The sequence below is a fragment of the Sorghum bicolor genome, chromosome 10 (assembly GCF_000003195.3).
Source record: "Sorghum bicolor cultivar BTx623 chromosome 10, Sorghum_bicolor_NCBIv3, whole genome shotgun sequence".
In the NCBI taxonomy this organism is placed as follows: Eukaryota; Viridiplantae; Streptophyta; class Magnoliopsida; order Poales; family Poaceae; genus Sorghum; species Sorghum bicolor.
This window is the reverse complement of record NC_012879.2, coordinates 53,674,149-53,695,234: the sequence shown is the minus strand read 5'-3', so window position 1 is coordinate 53,695,234 and position 21,086 is coordinate 53,674,149. Positions and strand designations below refer to the sequence as shown.

The window sequence follows — 21,086 nt, the reverse complement described above, 5'->3', positions numbered from 1 at the left end:
GGTCTAGCCAAGACTACACCCCTCTATCTAAGTTCTCTAGCACCTTGTAAAAGATCCTAAACAAGCAAACAAGATGCTACCTTAGCAAGAGCTCACCTAATCAATTCTAGGAGCAAGGTCACACAAACCTATGCAACTAGTACTTTACAAACCGGGGAGCTCCTACACAACTAGTAAGCAAAAGCACAAAGCTCCTAAGCTCACTAGCAAGCTCAATAACAAGGCAACTAATGCCAAATTAGAGAGCGCAACTTACTTAGCTACACAAACTAAGCAATGTGACTAACAAGGTTACACAAACCAAATTAGTCACGCAAGGGGAACTACTTCTAGCTGCACAAGCAAGAAGGTAACTAGCAAGCTACACAAGCTAACTAATTATAAGAGCAACTACACAAGCACAAGTATATGAATGTAAGAACAAACTTGTGTTAGGGACTTGCAAACCAACGGGAAGAACAATGTTGATACGATGATTTTCTCCCGAGGTTCACTTGGTTGCCACCAAGCTACGTCCCCATTGTGTCGACAAACACTTGGTGGTTCGGCGGCTAAGAGGTGTTACACGAACCTCGTCTCCACTAGGACACCGCAAGAACCTACCCACAAGTGAGGTAGCTCAATGACACGCACGATCCAATAGAGTTGCTCTTCGCGATCCCCGCGGGGTGAGCACCATACCCCTCACAATCTCTTCTCCGGAGCACCGCACAATCTCCTTGCGTGCTTCGACGGAGTCACAAGCCACCAAGCCGTCTAGAAGGTGGCAACCTCCAAGAGTAACAAGCACCACCGGCTTGCAACACGAACACCTAGTGCCACTTGATGCAATCTCTCAATGCAACGCACTAGAATGACTCACTCGCTATTGATTCGCACTCTTGCAAGTACAAGTGAGTTAGAGGCTTTCCTAGCACTCCCCAAGCATGGACACTAAGTCCCAAGGGTGCTCAGCACCAGCCAAGGCTGGCCACCACTTCTATTTATAGCCCCAAGGGCTAAACTAGTCGTTGCCCCTTCACTGGGCAAAACACGTGGGCACCGGACGCTCATAGGGAGCCACCGGACGCTCAACCCCCAGCGTCCGGTGCTCAGGCATCAGCCACGTGTCACTAGCCGTTTGAACTCGACCGTTACCGCCAACGGCTACTGCGCACGCACGCCTGCACAGCACCACCGAACGCTCTGCTGCTTCACACCGGACGCGTCCGGTGCTCACCGGACTCGTACGCAGAGAGCTCCGCAAAGTCGCACGGTCACCGGACGCAAGCCACCGGACGCACCCTGAGCGTCCGGTGCTCACCGGACTCATGCGCAGAGAGGGTTGCCAAACCGTCCGCACACCGTACGCTGAGCACCGGACTCTCTCCGGTGCGTCCGGTGCACTCTGCTACACCCGACAGCACACCGGACGCTAAAGGCCAGCGTCCGGTGCCTCCGCGCAGAGCGTCCGGTGAGTGTTTCTCAGTGAGAAACACTCCCGCGACTTCTCCAAAATTCCCACCGGCGCAATAGAAAATATACACTTAATTTTCTCAAAAGCGCCGAACATTTTCCCAAAGGAGTTAGCCTCTCAAACTTGCCACGCCACTCGATCCTAACACGAATGCAAAGTTAGATCGCTCAAGTGGCACTAGATGACCGATATGCAAACAAGTTTGCCCCTCTTGATAGTACGGCCATTTATCCTAAATCCGGTCATAAACTTCTCTACACACCTATGACCGGTGAAATGGAAATGCCCTAGGTTATACCTTTGCCTTGCGCTTTCCATTCCATCTCCTCCAATGTTGATGCAACACATACACCAACCAATCACCAAATGATATGATTCACTTTATATCATCACGTGACCGTATTGGTTCATCGATCTTCACCTCACTTGCTCTTCACCGTTGCCTCGGTCCATCGGCGCCAAGTCTTGCTCAAGCTTCACCGTCACACGCGGTCCCTCGCTTCAAAGCCTCCGACTTGCCCTTCACTCTTGCAACCGGTCCATCAAGCCAAGCCTCATCTTGAACTTCTCCACCTTGGTCACATGAGTCCATGTCATGTCTCATGTGCAATGAGCTCCTCCATCATCACATCATTACCTGTGGACTAATCTCCTGTGTATCTCACATAAACACTATTAGTCCACCTAAGTTGTCACTCAATTACCAAAACCAAACAAGGACCTTTCAATAGGAAATGTGACAAACATTTATTAATTGTTATGTATACTCTTGCTATGTATGTAACTCGTCATGCTTGATTATTTTTTGCTTGAACATCCCTCCTCGCCCATTATACTCAAATTCTAAGGGGTCCCATGTTTGTTTCGCTGAAAAACTAAGCCGAAAAGTATTATTCACTAATTTATTATGAGAGAAAAACACTATACTATAGCTAATAAGTCAAGCTAATAAGTTCAAACTAATCAGAATTATTAAGGGTGTTAACACTAATTATGTCATATCGATGCTACTTCATCGAAAAGGACTATCAAATTGGAGGTTGAACAATTGCCCTCGAAAAGAAAACTTTTTTTTGAAGAGGAAAATAAAACTTTTTTGAAAACTAAACAATGGCAGTGATAATAGGCGTGATAAAGAAAGATCTTCCAATGCAAACTGCCTCATCCTACAAAGCCCGCATGTCGTATTCAGTATTACTGGGCAATGTCAACTTCCACGTGATTAATATTGCGTGCCGCGATCGGTTTGGCTTCTTTTCAGCACGGCCAAGGAGGACAAAGGAAGCTACTCCCCTGGCCTCCTATGCGATCCCTGCAGATGCATTTCATACATGATACATACCACTGTAATACTATCAATCTGTAGTGCCGAAGCACAAGGTGAAGTTTGAACCCAACCATGTACTACTAGGCTTTCAAAATTAAAATTGTGTGAAGTCAACATGCACTGTGTACGCTGGTTAAATTGATAGTCATGGTAGGTAGCAAAAATTGGAGTGATTAGCTTTCCTTTTCTTGACGCTGACTCGATCTTATAGACAGAGATTCTTATCCATATTATCGGCACATATCATATAATACTAGTTGGTTTGGTACTATCCGCTCTACCTTTTTTTTGGTTTTGCTCACAAGTTCGCTAGTCAAACAGGGATAACTTCCATGAACCCTGCTCTAGAAAAAGAGTTAGAGTTAAGGGCTAATGTACTCCAGGTTCTTTACGAAGCATTTAAAGGAGTACTCCAGAAACTCAAGTTTTTGTGAAGCACTTTAGGGGTGGAGTTGGTTGAAATAATCCTAAACGTGGGAGCAATCATTCGGGCACCCTCAAAACTAACTTGCTAGCTCATATGAACTAAAAAAAAAGATAAAAATAAAATAAACGAATATGATACTCCCTTTATTTCAAATTATAAGGCATTCCAAGAATATTGGAGAGTCAAAGCATCTCAAATTTGACTAAAATTATAAAGAAAATTAAAAGAATTTATGACACCAAATAGATATACTATATGAAAATATAGTTAATGAAGAATCTAATGATATTTATTTGACATCGTAAATGTTATTATCTTATCACATATGTTTGGTCAAACTTGAGATGGTTGAACTCTCTCAAATTCTTGGAATGACTTACAATTTGGGATGGAGGAAGTAGAATAGAAAAATATGTTAGCATAGACACCTAAATCATAGAAGAGTGTGTGATCGAGCTTAGCTCTTCATAAACAGCTAGTTTATCATTATCTCTCCTTTTTATTAGATATAAAACGTTCTATGAGCAAGCTACCTCTATTATTATTGTTAATTAGAGCTACCATGACAATCAAGTCAATGAGTGCCAATGAGATAGACGGGGGATGGAAACCCCAAAACTTGGTTAGAACTGCGTTGCATGCATATGGAATTGACCATCTCCCCGATCGACAAATTCAGAGCGAACGATTTTTCTTTTTTTGAAAGGTCAGAGTGAATGATTGTTCCCTCGGCCTCGCGTATGGATCGATCAATCGTGCCTCGCTTTCACCTCTGCAAACTGCAATAATAACACCAACGCCGCCGACCCATTTGTTGAGAAGTGAAGATTCAGCAGAATTTACAGTCCGCCGTTTTGTCCATCCCTTGGTTCTTGTCTTTGTTGGGGAGCTCTCATCAGACGCGGACATATGGAATGAATGAATGACCAGCTGCTGGTGGCCGATCGATCATCCAACGACAGATCGATTATGAATTTTTCTCTATATGTTGACGTACGAATCGGACTAGCTAGCTCGGAGCAAGCAGCTGCTAGCTAGCAGAATCGTCGTCGCAGCGATTTATTGATGGTCGATGGGGGCGGCACGAGAGCACGACGCGCGCGTACGTACGTCGCAACCGCCGGCGGCCGGCCACGCACGTCGTCGTGCGTGCGTGCTTGCGGTTACGTTTGCACTTGGCACGCCCGCGCGCTGGCAGTACATACCGGCGAAGTGTTTGGGCGTGACGATCGACGCCAGCCGCCCAGCCGCCCGGCCGGCCGTCGAGCCGAAGCGCGTGAGTTGGCCTGGCCGGCCGGTCGGCTAGCTAGCCTAGCAGCAAGCAAATGCACATCTCGCCGGGGTCGTTGTCATCGTCACCCCAAGCTAGCTAGCTAGCTAGAGATGGAGTCGCCGTGCGCCAGGCCGTGCCTTCGCCGCCGTGGATCGGAACACGCACACGCGGCTGATGTGCCTGATGGGATGGGCAGGTGGAGCGAGGCCGACTGCTAGCTGGTGGTCCAGCGACGCCGACGCGCGCGGGACGTGATTACTGAGTGAGAGGAGCAAGTAGCTAGCCGGCTGCTGTGGGAAATTTTGTGTAGTATTTTCTCGCGCACGCGATGGAGCTAGGCCCCATGGAAAAGGAAAGGGGAAAAAAAAAAACTAATCTATCCAATCCTCTCGCCACTTGCGCTTTTTTTCGTGTGGGGAGGAGGCGAGGACGACACCCGTACTGCTGCTGCTGCTGCTGCTGCAGCACTGTTGAGTGTTCAATTTGATCAGTAGTAGATATTTCTGTATTTCCATATCAGCACGTGTATACGTAGGATGGATCGTAGTACATTTTTACTACGTATAGGGCATATTGTTTGGGCAGTGTATTGGCTCGGGTAAATAAATAAATAGATAAGCAAGGCAACAACACATCATGCATGCTATGCTATAACATATATGTGTATATATCTCCCTCCATTTCTCTGTGTGGATTTGTGGATAACTTAGTAAGACTATCTCCAACAATCATCACCCAAAATACAAGACCTATTTGTCCTTTAGGTAGCGCTACAGGTAAAAGGTTCCATGCCTATTTTTAGTCTTCTCCAACAACAAGACCTAAAAGACAACACTCTCTGCAAATGGGTTTCGAGGAGAGAGAAGGTTATGCCTCTCCTGATACCCAAAATGGGTCTTATGTATGAGTACTCTGTTGGAGGCTATAGGTATCGTGTTAGAGACCCATTTTAAGTTTTGGTTCCCAAATGAGTCTCCTATTGAAGACAGCCTAAGGCAAGATAAAATGGATCATGCATGTTATAAGATATGTATACTTGGCTTCCTATTTACCTTTAGTCCCTGGCCGCGGAATCGGAGTGGGACATTTATAGTCTCGAAACATTAGTCCCGGTTCCGTAGGCGGGACTAAAGGCCCTTACGACCGGGGGCTAAAGCTCTTCCCTGTACTAGTGATAGCATGTGTCTACAAGTCAATCAACCACCTTACTTAGACCAACTAGAATCCACATGCCAACCTGGAGCTATATAGGTAGCTAGCTAGCAGCTTAGCTGGTCTGTTCGTTTGTCCAAAAAATCATGACTAAAAATATTGTTCGCTGATTTATTATGAAAGAAAAATACTGTTGAATGACTGATAGATTCAGCAGATAAGCTCAAGTGAACGGAACATGATGGTAAACTATTCATCACTTTGACACTAGAAAAGTGCACCCCACATCTGCTGCCCTTTCTGGACGGACGTCTACATATTCTACCACACACATCCGTCCTTTCAAAGTATCTAAAAGGGTGTGTGCTTTTGGTATGCATGTACTCCCCTCGGCACACTTGGGCCTTGTTTAGTTCCCAAAGTATTTTGCAAATTTTTCACATTTTTTATCATATCGAATCTTGCAGTACATGCATCGAGCATTAAATATAGATAAAAGAAATAACTAATTACACAGTTTACCTGTAATTTGCAAGACGAATCTTTTAAGCCTAGTTAGTCCATGATTAGACAATATTTGTCAAATACAAACGAAAGTACTACTATTTCTATTTTGTAAAAAAAAAAATTGGAAGTAAACACGGCCGTGTTTGATGCTGATCCTTCTTCCTTCCTTCCCATTTCAAAACTTGAAAATTGGTTTTCCTCTTGGTCTTTGCCTAGTTGCCTCGCGTGTCACATCTCTCTCCTTCTTCTTCTATGATCCCACCTTATATAAATGACAACAACCTAGCCCTTCTCATCCAACTCCACCAAAACCACAGCAACATCATCGTCCTCGTCTCTGCACCACTTCCCTCTTGATTCTAGCTCTAGCCTCTACATCCACAGTTCCACACACAGCACACGTCAATGGGGGAGCGCAACGGCGGCGTGAGCACGTCATCGACGACCATGAGGGCGGCGGCGCACCGGGGAACGATGCCGCCGCCACCGCAGATGCGGCCCAAGATAAAGATCATCCACATCATCGCGCCGGAGATCATCAAGACCGACGTCGCCCACTTCCGGGACCTCGTGCAGCAGCTCACCGGCAAGCCTGCTGCCTGCGCCATCAGCAGCTCGGCCAACTACACCGCACCGGTAGAAGAGGAGATAGAGACGACGACCAACAAGAGGAGGCTGAGGCCGGCACCAGCTCCGGCTCCGGTGGCGGCTGACGAGATGAGCGATTTCATGGTGCAAGAAGAGCCGATCAAGAAGAGGAAGATCAAGTGCGAGGTGAAGGTGGAGCAAGCAGGAGGCTTCGGCGATTACGACCTCGACCGTAGCGACCTGTGGATGGATCTCAACCCCGGAGGGTTCTTGAGCTTCTTGGAGGAGGAAGGCGTCTTCCAGGGCCTGGCTGCTGACCATGACTTCTTGCAGCCTGCTGCTTTTGCCTCGTCCAGGATGGATTTGGTTGGTGAAATGTACGCATCTTGATAATCATCAGTAGGTCTAGAGCTTGAATTCTTGCGTTTTGCTGTGAGGGATTTTTTTTGCACTTTGGTCGATAATTCGGCCAGTTGAATTATTTTGTCTTCTTTTTTTTTTGTTTTTGGATTGGACGAACACGTTAGTGTTGGAGGTTGTTGCACCCCTTGGTTGGTGGTCGCAAGCAAATGATGTTAGTTTAAGGGGGGTCATGTATAGGACTGGTCATTTGGGTGCTTATGTTTCAGATAGCAAAGCAAATGTAAGCACCCAAATGACCAGTCTAATTAAGGGGAAGAAATCAGAATAGTGATGCCAATAATCATATGTATGTAAGGGTCACTGGTGAAATCATACAAGGATCGATCAATTCAGGGTGCAGTGGTTCAATTTGTCTCGCAATCTGAATGTAAAATATCTGTCAAGCTCTGCACGAGTGTAACCAAGTTGAATGTGACCTGGAAGGATCAGAACAGTGACCCTCAGCAATTGGATGAAATCAAGATGATTAACCTACTGTTCGTGCAATGCAGCTAAACCTTTGATCACCATTCCACCATTGAGAGCATAATTAAAAGCTGGCAAGTCCTGACAAGGCCAACCTCCATGGTTCCGCTAATCTTTCTTTTTCTCGAAGAGAACTGCGCTAAACCATGGTTCCACTAATTAGATCACCAATTCGCACCATAGTAGAGATGCCTTCTCTTTCCTGAGCAGCGATCTAGTTAAACGTCATTTTCAGTGGACATGCATCCAGAGAATACTCTGATTAAATGTTTGTTTTCAGAAGTCCACCTATTGCAAAGGATATGAACAAACAGGTGGGTATGAATGTGTGCAAAGCTAGACAATAGTTTCTTTGATGATGGAAATAAACTGGGTTTTTTATGCCATTCCTCTATGTTAAGTCTTTTGCTCGTCTGGATGGGTGTTGTGCTTAACAATATGCCGTGGTGTGTAAGTTGGCTGGCAGAAAACGACTCTTGCATAAGAGAATGGGCCTCTAGGCACTAGGTTTGCATATTTAATAGGTATTGGATGTTCTGCTATCCTAAACAAGATCCAGTGGTGTTTTTCTATTGAGTCTGAATTTGGAAACACTTTGTATGGTACTCTAATATGTAGTTGAGGGAACAGACAGATACATGGGGCGCTGAAGGGCATTATATGAATTCACTAATAAAAGACAGTTACAGAGGAACAGATTTAAGTATCCATTATACTAACATTTATGCCCTGATTGGGAGGGTATTTCCTCCCAAAGCGGCTCCAGCTTGTACAGAAGCTTGTGCACTATACAAGAAACTGTTTTCTCTCTTCCCGAAATGAACTAGAAGCAGCTGGTAGGAGCCCTCCTAAACTGGTCCTTAGTTTACATTCAGCTCCATGTCAAACAACGAACAGAAACTCAAAAAATATATTGTTCCATTCTTGTATGGCACATCTTCTCCCTAAAAAAGAGCCTAGGGATGTCATCTGCAAGCTTCGACCTCACTTTCTGCCTTTAATTGAAAAAAATGCTTTCAGCATTAACTAATGGAGTGCAGACTTACCTCTCTGACTGATGAAAGTGTCGCATTCATCCCCTTTGTCTACATTATGTTACCTCTCATTTATCCCCCTTAGAGTGGTTTAATTCAGTAAGTATTGGATTCATGCATCTCCCTCCATTTCTCTGGATTTTTAATAAGATTTTAATTGTTTAAGTACTTTGTCATACTCCCAGTCCCACTAACCATATCCCTCCAAGAGTAAGATGCTGGATATTCATCAGTCCTACCTTTTAGTAACTCCAAATATCAAATGCAGGTATCAACTACGTGTCCAAAAGGGGTCTTTTAGAGTGGTACTTCTTTGTTTTATAGTATACAGTTGTCTCCACCACCCAACCACCAGGCAGAAAGGTTAGCTTTAGAAAATTGTACAAGTGGACTCTTTTTAGTCAATTTCAGAAGTCAAGACACAGGATGCTAAATAAATCAGTTGTCCTTCATGAAAGAGACTTTCTGGAAAATCAGGAGCAGTTGTTTCCTGTGTGAACTATGAGATGCGGTAGTTAATTTAACCATTACATTGCTGTATGCTGCCAACCTATAAAGAAGTCAGACACAATGACATGATGAGGTAAATTTTGCAATTTACATTGCACAGTTCTCTGTTTTTTTGGTATGCAGTACGCCAGCATGAGATATAAAGAAGGTTCGTGGAAACTAGGCAATAGTTGCATGCATCACTAAGGCAAGTTTAGTACTACAAAAATAGAAAAATCAGTCAACTACACAGATGATATTTTAAATGTGGTCCATTTAATTAACTATTGAAAAACATATGTTGGAGCAACCCAAGTTGCTGTCCTTGATGCTGTACCAGCGAGCGGCTAACCACTGAATAACTTCCTAATCATTTATTGTCAAAAGAGATGCATTAATAAAGTAGAATTTTGCTATTGGTTGGACCCAAGCCCATGAACAAGATTTTTTTTTTTAAAAAAAGTGCAATATTCTACCATCATGATCTCAAGCTGTGTGTGATGTCATGCAATGAACATCAGCAAGGGTACTCTATACTTTAACACCTCGTGGAGAGTATTTATTTTTGTTCTTGTGAATACTAAATCTTCTTTTCTTTGACATGTAACGATGATATGCACTCAACAAATTGTTGAAGAAATGCTATAGAAAAAAGCTGTCAACTGGATTTGCAGGTTGTTTTCTCAAGACAACAAGTTATAACTGAAAACAGGAATAAGTATCAATAGGAAAAATAAGAGAAGTAGAATCACCTTATGTTTGCTTTACCGTGTTGCCATGCTTATAGTTCTTCTACATAAATAAAAAAATGTTCCATGTGGAAAGAAAACTACTGAAGAAAACTTATCTCTGAATAATGAATCGAAGTGACTTCTGCCTTGTGTGCTGGGCTGATGCATATGTGCTTGACCCAATTGTCAACTCATAATTAAAGGTGACATCCAAATATGAGAGGTACTAAATAGCAAATTGGTGATACCGGACAGGGATAGATGCAACCCTTCTGAATCCTGATCCTTCCTCCTGGTTTCCCCCCAATCCACACAGGCAGGTGCAGGCAACCCCTCTAAACCACTTTCCACTAGAGTTATGGTATTGGCTGGCAGCCTACTAGGGCGGCAGCACCTGTTTCGGTATCTCTGGCCCCCATCAAGCAAGTAGACCTACTTGTCCCAAAAAGAAATGGAAGCTGATTAGTGTCCTAAAAGATCAGTGATCAGGAGTCAGGGTGGTATGGTGCAGGGCATCTAACAAGACTAGGTGTACTATATGCAGGCACTAGTTGTTGCAAGAGCACGTGGCTTATACACACAGCCAGAAAACCACCAGCAGTTTGGAGACAGGCAGCCAGGACTTCCCTGGGATATGGGTTTCTCTGCACTGAATGTGGATAGACAACACCAATTACCACAACTGAAGATTAGTTTAGTATGTGGTTAGTTGTACTACTTGGCCTATTTGATGCCACATGTGGAGATTTGCCAGGGCACATGTTGACAGGATCAGAGAGCAAGAATAATCAACACAACAGGTTGTGTGACAGCACTATTGGTTGTCAATGTGAAACCATGCTTTCTAGCGGAAGTGGCTGGGCAAGAAGTTTGAAAAGCTAATCTCTGGAGTACAGTACCAATGATCCTGATAAGACCCAATTTGACATTTACACACTTTTCGTCGATCACTGTCAGGGAGTCTGAGGACAGAAACAACATAGGAATTTGAAAGGAAATGACTAAACTTATGAATTAAGGAAACAAAATTGTAGGGCCGAAGCAATTGCTTCTACTTGTGAAGATCCATAGCTAATCCATATTTGTTTCATGGACTATTTTTTTCTTTTACACCCACTTGTTCCTTCAGATAGCAACATATGAAGAGCAGCAGAAGAATCCGGCCTGAGATTTTTTTTTTCGTTTTTTTAAAGTACACTATGCTTTCCAGCAGAAGTGACTGAGCAAGAAGTTTGAAAAGCTAATCTCTGGAGTACAGTACCTATGATCCTGATAAGATCAGTTTGACATTTACACTCTTTGTCGATCACTGTCAGGGAGTCTGAGGAGAGAAACAACATAGAAATTTGAAAGGTGATAGAAGCCAAACAGGCTGGGATTGAATATCTGAATGAATAGATTACAGGAGGGATTACATTTATATAGGAGAGAGGGAGAGGGATGGCCCAAGGGGCCAGCAGTGAGAAAGGGCCAGTATAGCTGGCGCCTGCACAAATAGCTAGGAGATTACAATAAGGAGCAATTAATTCTAACACCCCCCCGCAGTCGGAACTTCGGTGGAACGAACGTTCAGATTGGAGCGAAAATCCATGAACACAGAAGACGAAAGTCCTTTGGTGAAGACATCTGCGAATTGTGAGGTGGTGGGGACGTGAAGCACACGAACAGCACCAATAGCGACGCGTTCCCGGACGAAATGGAGGTCGATTTCCACATGCTTGGTGCGCTGATGCTGAATGGGGTTGGAGGAGAGGTAAACGGCGCTGACGTTGTCGCAGTAGACGATGGAGGCAGACTGCAGAGGGTGGTGCAGTTCCTGTAGAAGCTGCTGTAGCCATGAAACCTCAGCAACGCCATTTGCCACAGCCCGGTACTCGGCCTCGGCGCTTGACCGAGAAACGGTGGGCTGCCTCTTGGATGACCAGGAGACGAGGCTGCCACCAAGAAAAACAGCGTATCCAGAGGTGGAGCGTCGTGTATCAGGGCATCCAGCCCAATCTGCATCAGTGTATACCACAAGTTGTGTTGGAGCAGACCGAGGGATGATCAGACCAAAGTGGAGAGTGCCCTGAAGGTACCGAAGGATCCGCTTGGCAGCCACAAGATGAGCTTCTCGAGGATCATGCATGTGGAGGCAGATCTGCTGCACGGCGTACGCAATGTCAGGTCGGGTGAAAGTTAGGTACTGGAGCGCGCCTGCAAGACTGCGATAGGCTGTGGGATCAGCAACAGCAGGACCAGCATCTGCAGAAACTTTGGCACATGTGTCAACAGGAGTAGTGCAAGGTTTGCAGTCGCTCATCCCATGGCGAGCAAGGATGTCCAAGGTGTACTGACGTTGTGACAAAGTGAGTTGGTCCTTGTGGCGCTGGACAGCCACACCAAGAAAATGATGGAGAGGGCCAAGGTCCTTCATGGCGAATTCTTTCTTGAGTGCCGCAATCACATGGTGTAAGAGCTGTATGGAGGAGGCAGTGAGGACTATGTCGTCAACATACAGCAGCAGGTAAACTGTCTCAGTGCCACGGCGATAAATGAAAAGGGATGTGTCTGACTTTGCTTCACTGAAGCCTAGAGACAGCAGGAAGGAGGCAAACCGGCTGTACCATGCACGCGGCGCTTGCTTGAGGCCATAAAGGGATTTGTTGAGTTTGCAGACATGTCCAGGAAGTGCAGGATCAGCAAAACCAGTGGGCTGGCAGCAGTACACAGTCTCTGACAAAGTCCCATGAAGAAAGGCGTTCTTCACATCAAGTTGATGGATGGGCCAGTCCAAGGAATGAGCCAAGGTGAGGACAGTCCGGACGGTAGCAGGTTTGACGACGGGGCTGAATGTTTCGTCGTAATCAACACCGGGACGTTGAGTGAACCCGCGAAGGACCCAGCGAGCCTTGTATCTGTCCAGGGAACCATCTGCATGAAACTTATGCTTGAAGATCCATTTGCCAGTGACCACATTCGCCTTGGCAGGACGAGGAACAAGCTCCCAAGTGTTGTTGTCTTGTAGGGCAGCATACTCCTCTTCCATGGCCCGACGCCATTGTGGGTCGGCGAGGGCGTCACGACAGGAGCGTGGCAGAGGGGACAGCGCCTCAGTGTGTAGCGCGAGGCGCGGCTGCAGGCGCGGCTGCCGGTAACCGGACTTCCCACGAGTCGCCATGCCATGAGTGTTGGCGACTGGCGGGATGGGGATAGCTCCTGTTGGAAGTGGAGGGTCATTCTTGACGAAGCGCGGTGGTGAAGGAATCATGCTGGAGCGTCGAGGAGGTGGCTTAGTAGCGGACGCCGGTGGTGTGCTGGAGGCGGGTGGACGCCTGGTGTAGACATGGATGACCGGTGGTTTGTTGAAGGAGGGTGCCGCAACAGGTGCCTGTACAGGAGGACCCGTGGGCACCGGAGTAGAGGTCGCCGGAGGCGCCGGAGATGCCTCTGTAGAGGGCACCATGGGCGCCGGGGGCGCCTCTGCAGGGGGTGTCATGGGCGCCGACGGACGAGGCGCCTGTGCTGAGGGCTGCATGGGCACCTGTACAGGTCGAGCTGGAGAGGAGCCTAGCGGCCGAGGCACGAAGCCTGACGAAGGCTGCCTGAGGGACGGTGCGCCCAAGGTGGACACCGGCTGGGAGGGCATGCGGGCTGGCAGAAGGCCAGCAGCCCACGAAGTACCTGCAGGTGGAAGTAAAACTGACGAAGAATCGTCGTTAGTTAGAAAATCGAGCTCATGTGGAGGTGGCGAAGGTCGACGGAGGGAGAAAGGGAACGTGGTTTCGTCGAAGACAACGTGTCGTGAGATGATGACGCGGTTTGTAGTGAGGTCAAGACATCGATACCCCTTGTGGTCAGGAGAATAGCCAATAAAGACGCACAAGGAAGATCGTGGAGCGAGCTTGTGTGGGGTGGTGGCGGTGAGGTTGGGGTAGCAGGTGCTCCCGAAAACACGAAGGTCGTGGTAGGAAGGGAGAGTGCCATAGAGAGCAAAGAAGGGAGTGCTCATGTTCAGTGTCTTGGTTGGGAGGCGATTGATGAGGAGAGTGGCTGTGGCAAGAGCATCAGCCCAGTAAGTGGGAGGCATGGATGCTTGGAAAAGCAAGGTGCGGGTGACGTTGTTGACAGTGCGAAGCATGCGCTCGGCTTTGCCATTTTGCTGTGAGGTGTAGGGGCATGACATGCGAAGGGTGACACCTTTGGCAGAAAAGAAAGCCCGAGACGCAGAGTTGTCAAATTCGCGCCCATTGTCACACTGTACAGACTTGATGGTGCAACCAAATTGGGTGAGCACATAGGCAAAAAAATTGGAGAGAGTAATAAAGGTGTCAGACTTTAGTTTGAGCGGGAAGGTCCAAACAAAATGCGAGCAGTCATCAATAATTACTAGATAATATTTGAAACCGGATACACTAATGATTGGTGAAGTCCACAAATCACAATGTATTAAATCAAGATTTTTTGTTGCACGAGACAGGGAATTGGAAAAGGGCAAGCGGACATGACGCCCAAGCTGGCAAGCATGGCAGAGAGTGTCATCGTTGGGCTTGCTACAGATGATGGCGGATGACTTGGCAAGAGTCTGAAGAGTAGCCTTCCCCGGATGACCGAGCCGATGGTGCCAAGTAGTGAAGGAGGGAGTGGCCACGAGAGCACAGGAACCGGATGGCGATGTCGGGAGCTGCAAGGTGTAGAGGGGTCCCGAGCTGTCACAACGAAGGAGGAGGTTCCTGGTACGGAGATCCTTCACAGAAACACCAAGAGGGTCAAACTCGACAGAAACAAGATTATCAGTGGTGAATTGTCGAATTGACAAGAGATTTCTAATAATGTCAGGTGCAATGAGAACATTGTTGAGGCGAAATGGGCCAGGGAGGGTGGAGTAGCCGGTGCCAACAACCGGAAGAGTGGCGCCATTTCCCACAACAATTGAAGAAGGAAAAGAGGAGGTTGGAGACATAGTGACCATACCAGGAGTACCGGCTATGTGGGAGGAAGCACCTGAGTCAAAGACCCAATCCGAGTTGCTGGGCGGCGGATTGAGGCTGACAGTGCTGAAGGCGTTGGCGAGGCCCTCAGTAGTCCATGGTGATGGCGACCAGGTGGAGGTGGGCGCCTGCTGGGGCGCCTGGTAGTATGCCCCTGGAACTGGCTGAGGAGCGAAGTAGCCTGGGGGCACCCCGGCCATGAGAGCTTGATGAGGCGGTGGAGGAGGACCACGAGAGCCACCTGGGTTGGACCCGGGCCACCTGGATGGACCCGGTCCATGGGTTGAAGAAGGATGGCCACTGGTGGCCATTCGGTGGTCCAGCTTGATTGCTGGCTGGAGCGCCTCCTTGACCGCGTCCACCGCGGCGACGTCGTCCGCGGTTATTGCCGTTGCTGGACTGCTGTCCCCCAGCAGCCTGAGGAAGGCGTGGAGGAGCAGTGGTGTGGCCGAGCTGCTGTCCCCTAGCAGGCTGTGGAGGGCGCTGAGGAGCAGGGGACGGAGTAGACGGCTTACTGGATGGCGCGGTGACGAGGGCCGAGGGCGGAGCTGAAGGTGACGCCATGTTGAGTTCAGCCAGCCTCAGATCAGCACGGACATCTCCGAAGGATGGGAAGGGCTTCTGCCGCGTGACGAGCTGTGACATGAACTGAAAACGTTCGTTTAGGCCACGCAGCACATTCAACACCAGAGTCCGGTCCAGGACGGGTTCACCAAGGTCGGCGAGCGCGTCTGCCATGTTCTTCATCTTGCGACAATATTCATCAACAGAGAGAGCACCCTGGCAGAGAGTGCGGAATTCCGCGTCGAGGAGCATGGCCCGTGATTCCCGGTTGTTGAAGAACTGTTGTTCGAGGCCGAGCCACGCCGCCCGAGCAGTGATGCCGTCACGCTCGTGGACGACGTCAAGGAGGTCAGGGGCAATGGTGTTGAAGATCCATGAGACGACGACACAGTCCATGCGGGACCATGCGGCATCGTGGGGGTGGATGGTGTCGCTGAGGACGTGGTCCTTCAGAGCAAACCGGCCAAGGATGAGCAGGATGTAACCACGCCATTTGGAGTAATTAGAGGCTTGCAGATCAAGAACAATTGGGATGAGATTCTTGATGTTCTGCACAGCGGCTGCCTGGCTATGAAGATGAGCAACAGCCGCAGTCTCCATGGAGATGAAGTGGCCGTCACCCTCCGAGTCGTCGTCGTGGGGATGCTCGGGGTGGAGCCGCGCGCGGAGGGCCGCGGTCTGCTGCTCCAGCAGGTCGGCCTGCTCGCGCTCCAGGTCCAGGGCGGCGGCAGCCGCGCGGACCCGCTCCTGGGCGGCGGCGGCAGACGTGAGGAGGTCCGCCTCCTCCTTGAGTTGGGCGCTGCGCGCCTGGTTGGAGTCGCGCAGGGAGGCGGCCTCGATCTCCAGAGCTTTGGCGGTGGCGAGCGCCTCGTCGCGCAGTTTGGCCGCGGCGGCGGCAGCCGAGGTGCCGGGGCCGGAGACGTCGGAGGAGGAGGGAGCAACCATGGTGGACGCGCGGCGGCCAGAAGAGGGCGCGCGGTGGCCGTCGTGGCCTGAGCGCGGCGGCCTGGGAGGCGCGCGCGGGTCTGGGCTGGGCGACGGGAAAAGAGCGGAAGCAGAGGATACGATTAGACGGATACCATGATAGAAGCCAAACAGGCTGGGATTGAATATCTGAATGAATAGATTACAGGAGGGATTACATTTATATAGGAGAGAGGGAGAGGGATGGCCCAAGGGGCCAGCAGTGAGAAAGGGCCAGTATAGCTGGCGCCTGCACAAATAGCTAGGAGATTACAATAAGGAGCAATTAATTCTAACAAAAGGAAATGTTATGGTTATGTAATGGTGATGGTTATTTTGGGATATCTAGGCCTTATGCTTTGCCAAGAGCTTGAGAGATTGAGGTGGTATTTTGGGATAACTAGGCCTTATGCTTTGCCAAGAGCTTGAGAGATTGAGGGAGACTAGAATTGTTTCTTCATAATTCATTGCTTGATTATATCAATAGAGTCTACAGACATTTATGTCCCTTCTACTTCACCTCTTTTGCTAAATAATCTATCTAGGACTAATAAAATTGCAAATACAAAGATAATTAAACTTATAAAGATAACTGGGCCGAACTATCAGCCCGTCAACCCTAGCAGCTTGTTGGCTGCCCATGACAGGAAATGATTAAACTCATGAATTAAGGAAACAAATTTCTAGGGCCGAAGCAATTGCTTCTAAATGTAAAGATCCATAGCCAATCCATATTTGTTTCATGGAATATTTTTTTCTTTTACACCCACTTGTTCCATCAGATAGCGACATATGAAGAGCAGCAGAAGAATCTGGCCCAAGATTTTTTTTTAAAAAAAAGGTACAGGTAAGGTAACTGTTGGTAGTATGAAAAAATCACATAAAAATGGTGGGTACAAAAAACCATCAAATTTTCAATGCTCCTTCATTGCCTGGATAATGTTGATGGGATAAAGAAGATTGCAAAGCAGTACGTGCAGATAGACATCAAAGTTATTAGTTATATTCATATCTGACATTCATACATTGACCCCAACTTTGCACTCAAATGGTGCATTTTTCTTGAAAACAAAAAAAAAAGGACAGTGACAAGCCAAAAGTACATGTTGATCTTATGTCTCTACATCTGAAAAAAAGAGAGTGGACTCCTGTGCCCCAGTGCCTTATGTTATTCTGCAAAAAGGGTATGTACAGTATTTGGTTCAGTTCCGGCTGAATAAGTAAACCTGCTGTGGATTTTCAGGATATAATGAGAACTGATATCATGGTGATTAAGGATGAACCACAGTATGAGAAAAATCTATCACTAACGCAACGGGAAGAACTGCTCCAAAGAGGTATAATATGTAAGGGCTAACTAGTATTCAGTGTTCCTTGTGTGAACTTTTCAAGTATTATAGCCTTCTAGAGAGTTCTAAAGAACTTTAGCACACACAAATCATGGCATTAGTGGATCTTGATATAGCAAGAAAAGGCTATCACAGACATAGGGATAAGCCACAACATGAGGAATTACACAAACAGTAAGCCTTTTTCAGAACTTCAACTTCACAAACCATAGTAGTCTTAAAATGTCAAATAAATTTGGATATGTGTCGTTGCTCTTGTAGATGCATAGTTCAGGCCCTTATCACTAGCTTTTGGCATTTACCTAGACTCTTAGTGATGAAAATTTATAGGATTGATCAGTCAGGGATTTAACTGCCATTTTTGCAACATTAGTCAAGTTCAGAGGTTGGGCAATCAGTCAAGTTACATGAGAGAAATAGCATTTCTGATCTGAGCTATATCTTAAGTTGCATTTTTTCTGTTTCCAAATATACAACTAGTAGCAACCAAAAGTGCACGAGCTGGAGAATTGAATGCTCTACAATAATTCAAACTTACATAGCCACATTAAGCAATAAAATACCAGAAAGAAAAGATATTTATCATTTAGTTTTTAAGCACCTAGTCATTACAGGTTCATTACTCAAGAAAAGCCTTCTGTAATATTTACTCTATTCAAATTGTGCCTTATCTTAGCGGATTGATGCCTGAAAAATTTACCGACCCTTTATCTTATTATACCATGCCCACTCTTTGAAGGGGTGTTCTGTTCTTGAACCATTCAAAGTTTTGTCTTGCTGCTGAGTGGCCCAATTAAGCAGCACTACTGAGATCACAACAATCCAAGAAAGAATCTATCAATTCAGTAATAATAAGGCCACCGGTGTTTCCAGGCCCAACCAGTTTTGATTTGCTCCATGCACATATCTCCAGTAGTATGGGTTAAAATTTTGGTCAGGCTGGTTTGGCATAAAACTAAATGCACCCACTGATGCCAATACTATTTGAGGATTAGATTAAGACACGCTTATTGTCTAACCTGGAACAAGATACCAGATCGGTATATAACCTATGCTTACTTGTTCACAGTTCAATCAGAAAGAACCAAAGCACTATGCACTGTCAGAGTTGAATTTTTGGCTGCACCAGATGATTATGTACGCTTCAACAAAATGTATAGATTACAGCCGTGAAACCAGATCACAATACAATGAACCCAAAGCTGAACAATGCAAACTAAATGGGGATAGAAATGGCCGGAATTAACCCATAAAATTCAATATGTACTTCACACATGGACCCTCAGAAAGGCAAAGCTAGTAGTAGCAGCAGCTCGTACCTAACAGCTCAGGGAAGAGCAGGCGCAAGAGGGGAAGACATGGATGTCGGCGTCACGAGTCGGGTAGGAGCTGGGCTTTGTCCTCCCGCTGCGCCTCGTCCTGCAGCTGCTGCGCCTCCTTGGCCTTGGCGAGCATATGCGCCTCGTACCTCCGCAGCCTCTCCTCCATCCTCGCCTGCAAGCAAGAGAAATGCTGAGTGAGCCTGCCGGAAACCGGCGATAAGCGCTAGACATAGGGCGGGATCGGGCGTGCCTTGTAGGAGGTCTCGACGCGGTGCATGACGTAGAACCCGAGCACGCCGCCGAGGATGGTGCCGGACATCACGCGCACGTAAGCCCACCGCCGCGACCCCGGCGGCGCCATCGCTCAAAAATCACCACCAACCTGACACCGCGCCGCCGCCTTCAGCCGCCGCCGGGAGTAGGAGGGTGCGAGCGGAAGGGGAGCGGAGATCGGGAGCCACGGCGGGCGGCAGACGCGTCGGGCCGAGAAGAGGACAGGGATGGGCCGAGCCGACAGCTGCACTGGCGTCTGGAGCGGCCCGCGATCCGCTTTGGCACCAAATCCATCATCGATCTCGAGTCCAGTGACTGACTATTTAGCGAGCCCATCAAGGACGAGGTGGATTAGATTTTTTATTTATTGTCCTCCACTTTTTCAGCAAATCAAAAATAACCACATTTGAATAAAATAAGTAACCGCCACTCGATGCTTGCATGGAAGCGCCGTCGTTCGCCCTTCGCCCACGCCACGAGCGCTCGCCGTCCGCTCGCCCAAGCCCGCTCGCCGATGTCCGCTTACCCACACGCACTCGCAGCCTGCGCCGTTGTCCGCTCGCCGCCGTCCACATCTATGCGCTTGCCGTCGCGAAAAGGTCGGTGAGGTGCTTGCCGCCGTCCGCACAGACGCCAAGGCCGACGAGGTGCAGAGACGTCGAGACGAACTCGAAGCGGGGCGAGAGCGGCACATAACTACCTCAAATCCAAGTTCGACATGGACTTACCTTCCTTAATGTCTGATGCAGAGCCATCATACCCACACGCCAAACGCCGCTTCAAGTTGAGCTTTGGATTCTCTTCCTCCATGTCTGATGCAGCTCCGCCTAAATTTTTTGTTTTCTATGGCAAGTTTGAATCGAATCGAAATTAGAATAAAAACAAAAACACGTCAGATTATAAAATATCAATGTATTTTTTTTTTCTACCCAAAATTCTTCATTTTTCTCTCTGTACATTATCTATATATATTAAAGGTCCTTGTCTTCCTTGATTTCACAGAACGCCTCGCATACAATCTCCTCCAGCAGAGTCGAGGCCCTGTTTAGCCGAAAAGATTTCAGATTTTGGTACCGTAGCATTTTCATTTGTTTGTGACAAATATTGTCCAACCATAAACTAATTAGGGTCAAAAGATTCGTTTCATAAATTACAGACAAACTGTGCAATTAATTTTTATTTTTTTCTATATTTAGCGCTTCATGCATGTGCCATAAGATTTTATGTGGCGGGGAATCTTGAAAAAGTTTTTAAATTTCGAGGTGAACTAAACAAGGCCCGAGTCGTATTGGCTAACAATAGTTGTGTGCTGCTTTGGAGGACGAACGGCAAGAAGCCACCAACTTGGCGTCAAAATTGTTGTGATCTTCCTCATCATGTCATTGCCATCTATGTAAAGTGCACACTCATCGGCTATGTATTTAACTGTGTACTCCAACATAACCATAAATTGCTACGATCTTGATTGAAAAATACAGGGCATCTATTTTCAGAGACTCTTATTGCCTATTTGATGATTTTGAGAGATTGTTGTTGTACTTAATTGACATTATAAATGTTATTATCATATAAAGTTGGTTAAACTTAAAATGATTTAACTCTTCAAAGTTCTTGGAATGACTTATAATTTAGGATGGAGACAGTACATCACATAACCGTGTGATAGGTTTTGTGGGACATGTGGCTTCTATCTAAGGTACATGAAGACATGATGAAGAGGGTCAGCATTCAGTTTTAGCTATTTGGTTCAACTGCTTGGATGCCCTGACTCGC

The 21,086-nt window shown here is 47.1% G+C and overlaps 3 protein-coding genes across 4 annotated transcripts; 1 reads left to right on the top strand and 2 right to left on the bottom strand.

Moving 5' to 3' along the window:
* Positions 6,352–7,501, top strand: LOC8083463. Its single transcript, XM_002438641.2, has one exon. The coding sequence runs from the start codon at positions 6,548–6,550 to the stop codon at positions 7,118–7,120; it is 573 nt and encodes a 190-aa protein (XP_002438686.1). The 5' UTR covers positions 6,352–6,547; the 3' UTR covers positions 7,121–7,501.
* Positions 15,225–16,351, bottom strand: LOC110431182. The gene is made up of 2 exons (XM_021449902.1): positions 15,358–16,351; positions 15,225–15,259 (listed from the first exon to the last, which is right to left on the bottom strand). Exons 1-2 carry the CDS (start codon positions 16,349–16,351, stop codon positions 15,225–15,227), a joined length of 1,029 nt encoding a protein of 342 aa, XP_021305577.1.
* Positions 17,281–19,533, bottom strand: LOC8083462. 2 transcript variants are annotated; one of them, XR_002448515.1, is made up of 3 exons: positions 19,291–19,525; positions 19,038–19,212; positions 17,281–17,542 (listed from the first exon to the last, which is right to left on the bottom strand). XR_002448515.1 is itself a non-coding variant. In XM_002437249.2 (2 exons), exons 1-2 carry the CDS (start codon positions 19,399–19,401, stop codon positions 19,090–19,092), a joined length of 234 nt encoding a protein of 77 aa, XP_002437294.1. In that variant the 5' UTR covers positions 19,402–19,533; the 3' UTR covers positions 18,823–19,089. The 2 variants fall into 2 exon arrangements, 1 of the variants encoding a protein (XP_002437294.1); XM_002437249.2 differs by lacking the exon at positions 17,281–17,542 and having other exon boundaries at positions 18,823–19,212; positions 19,291–19,533.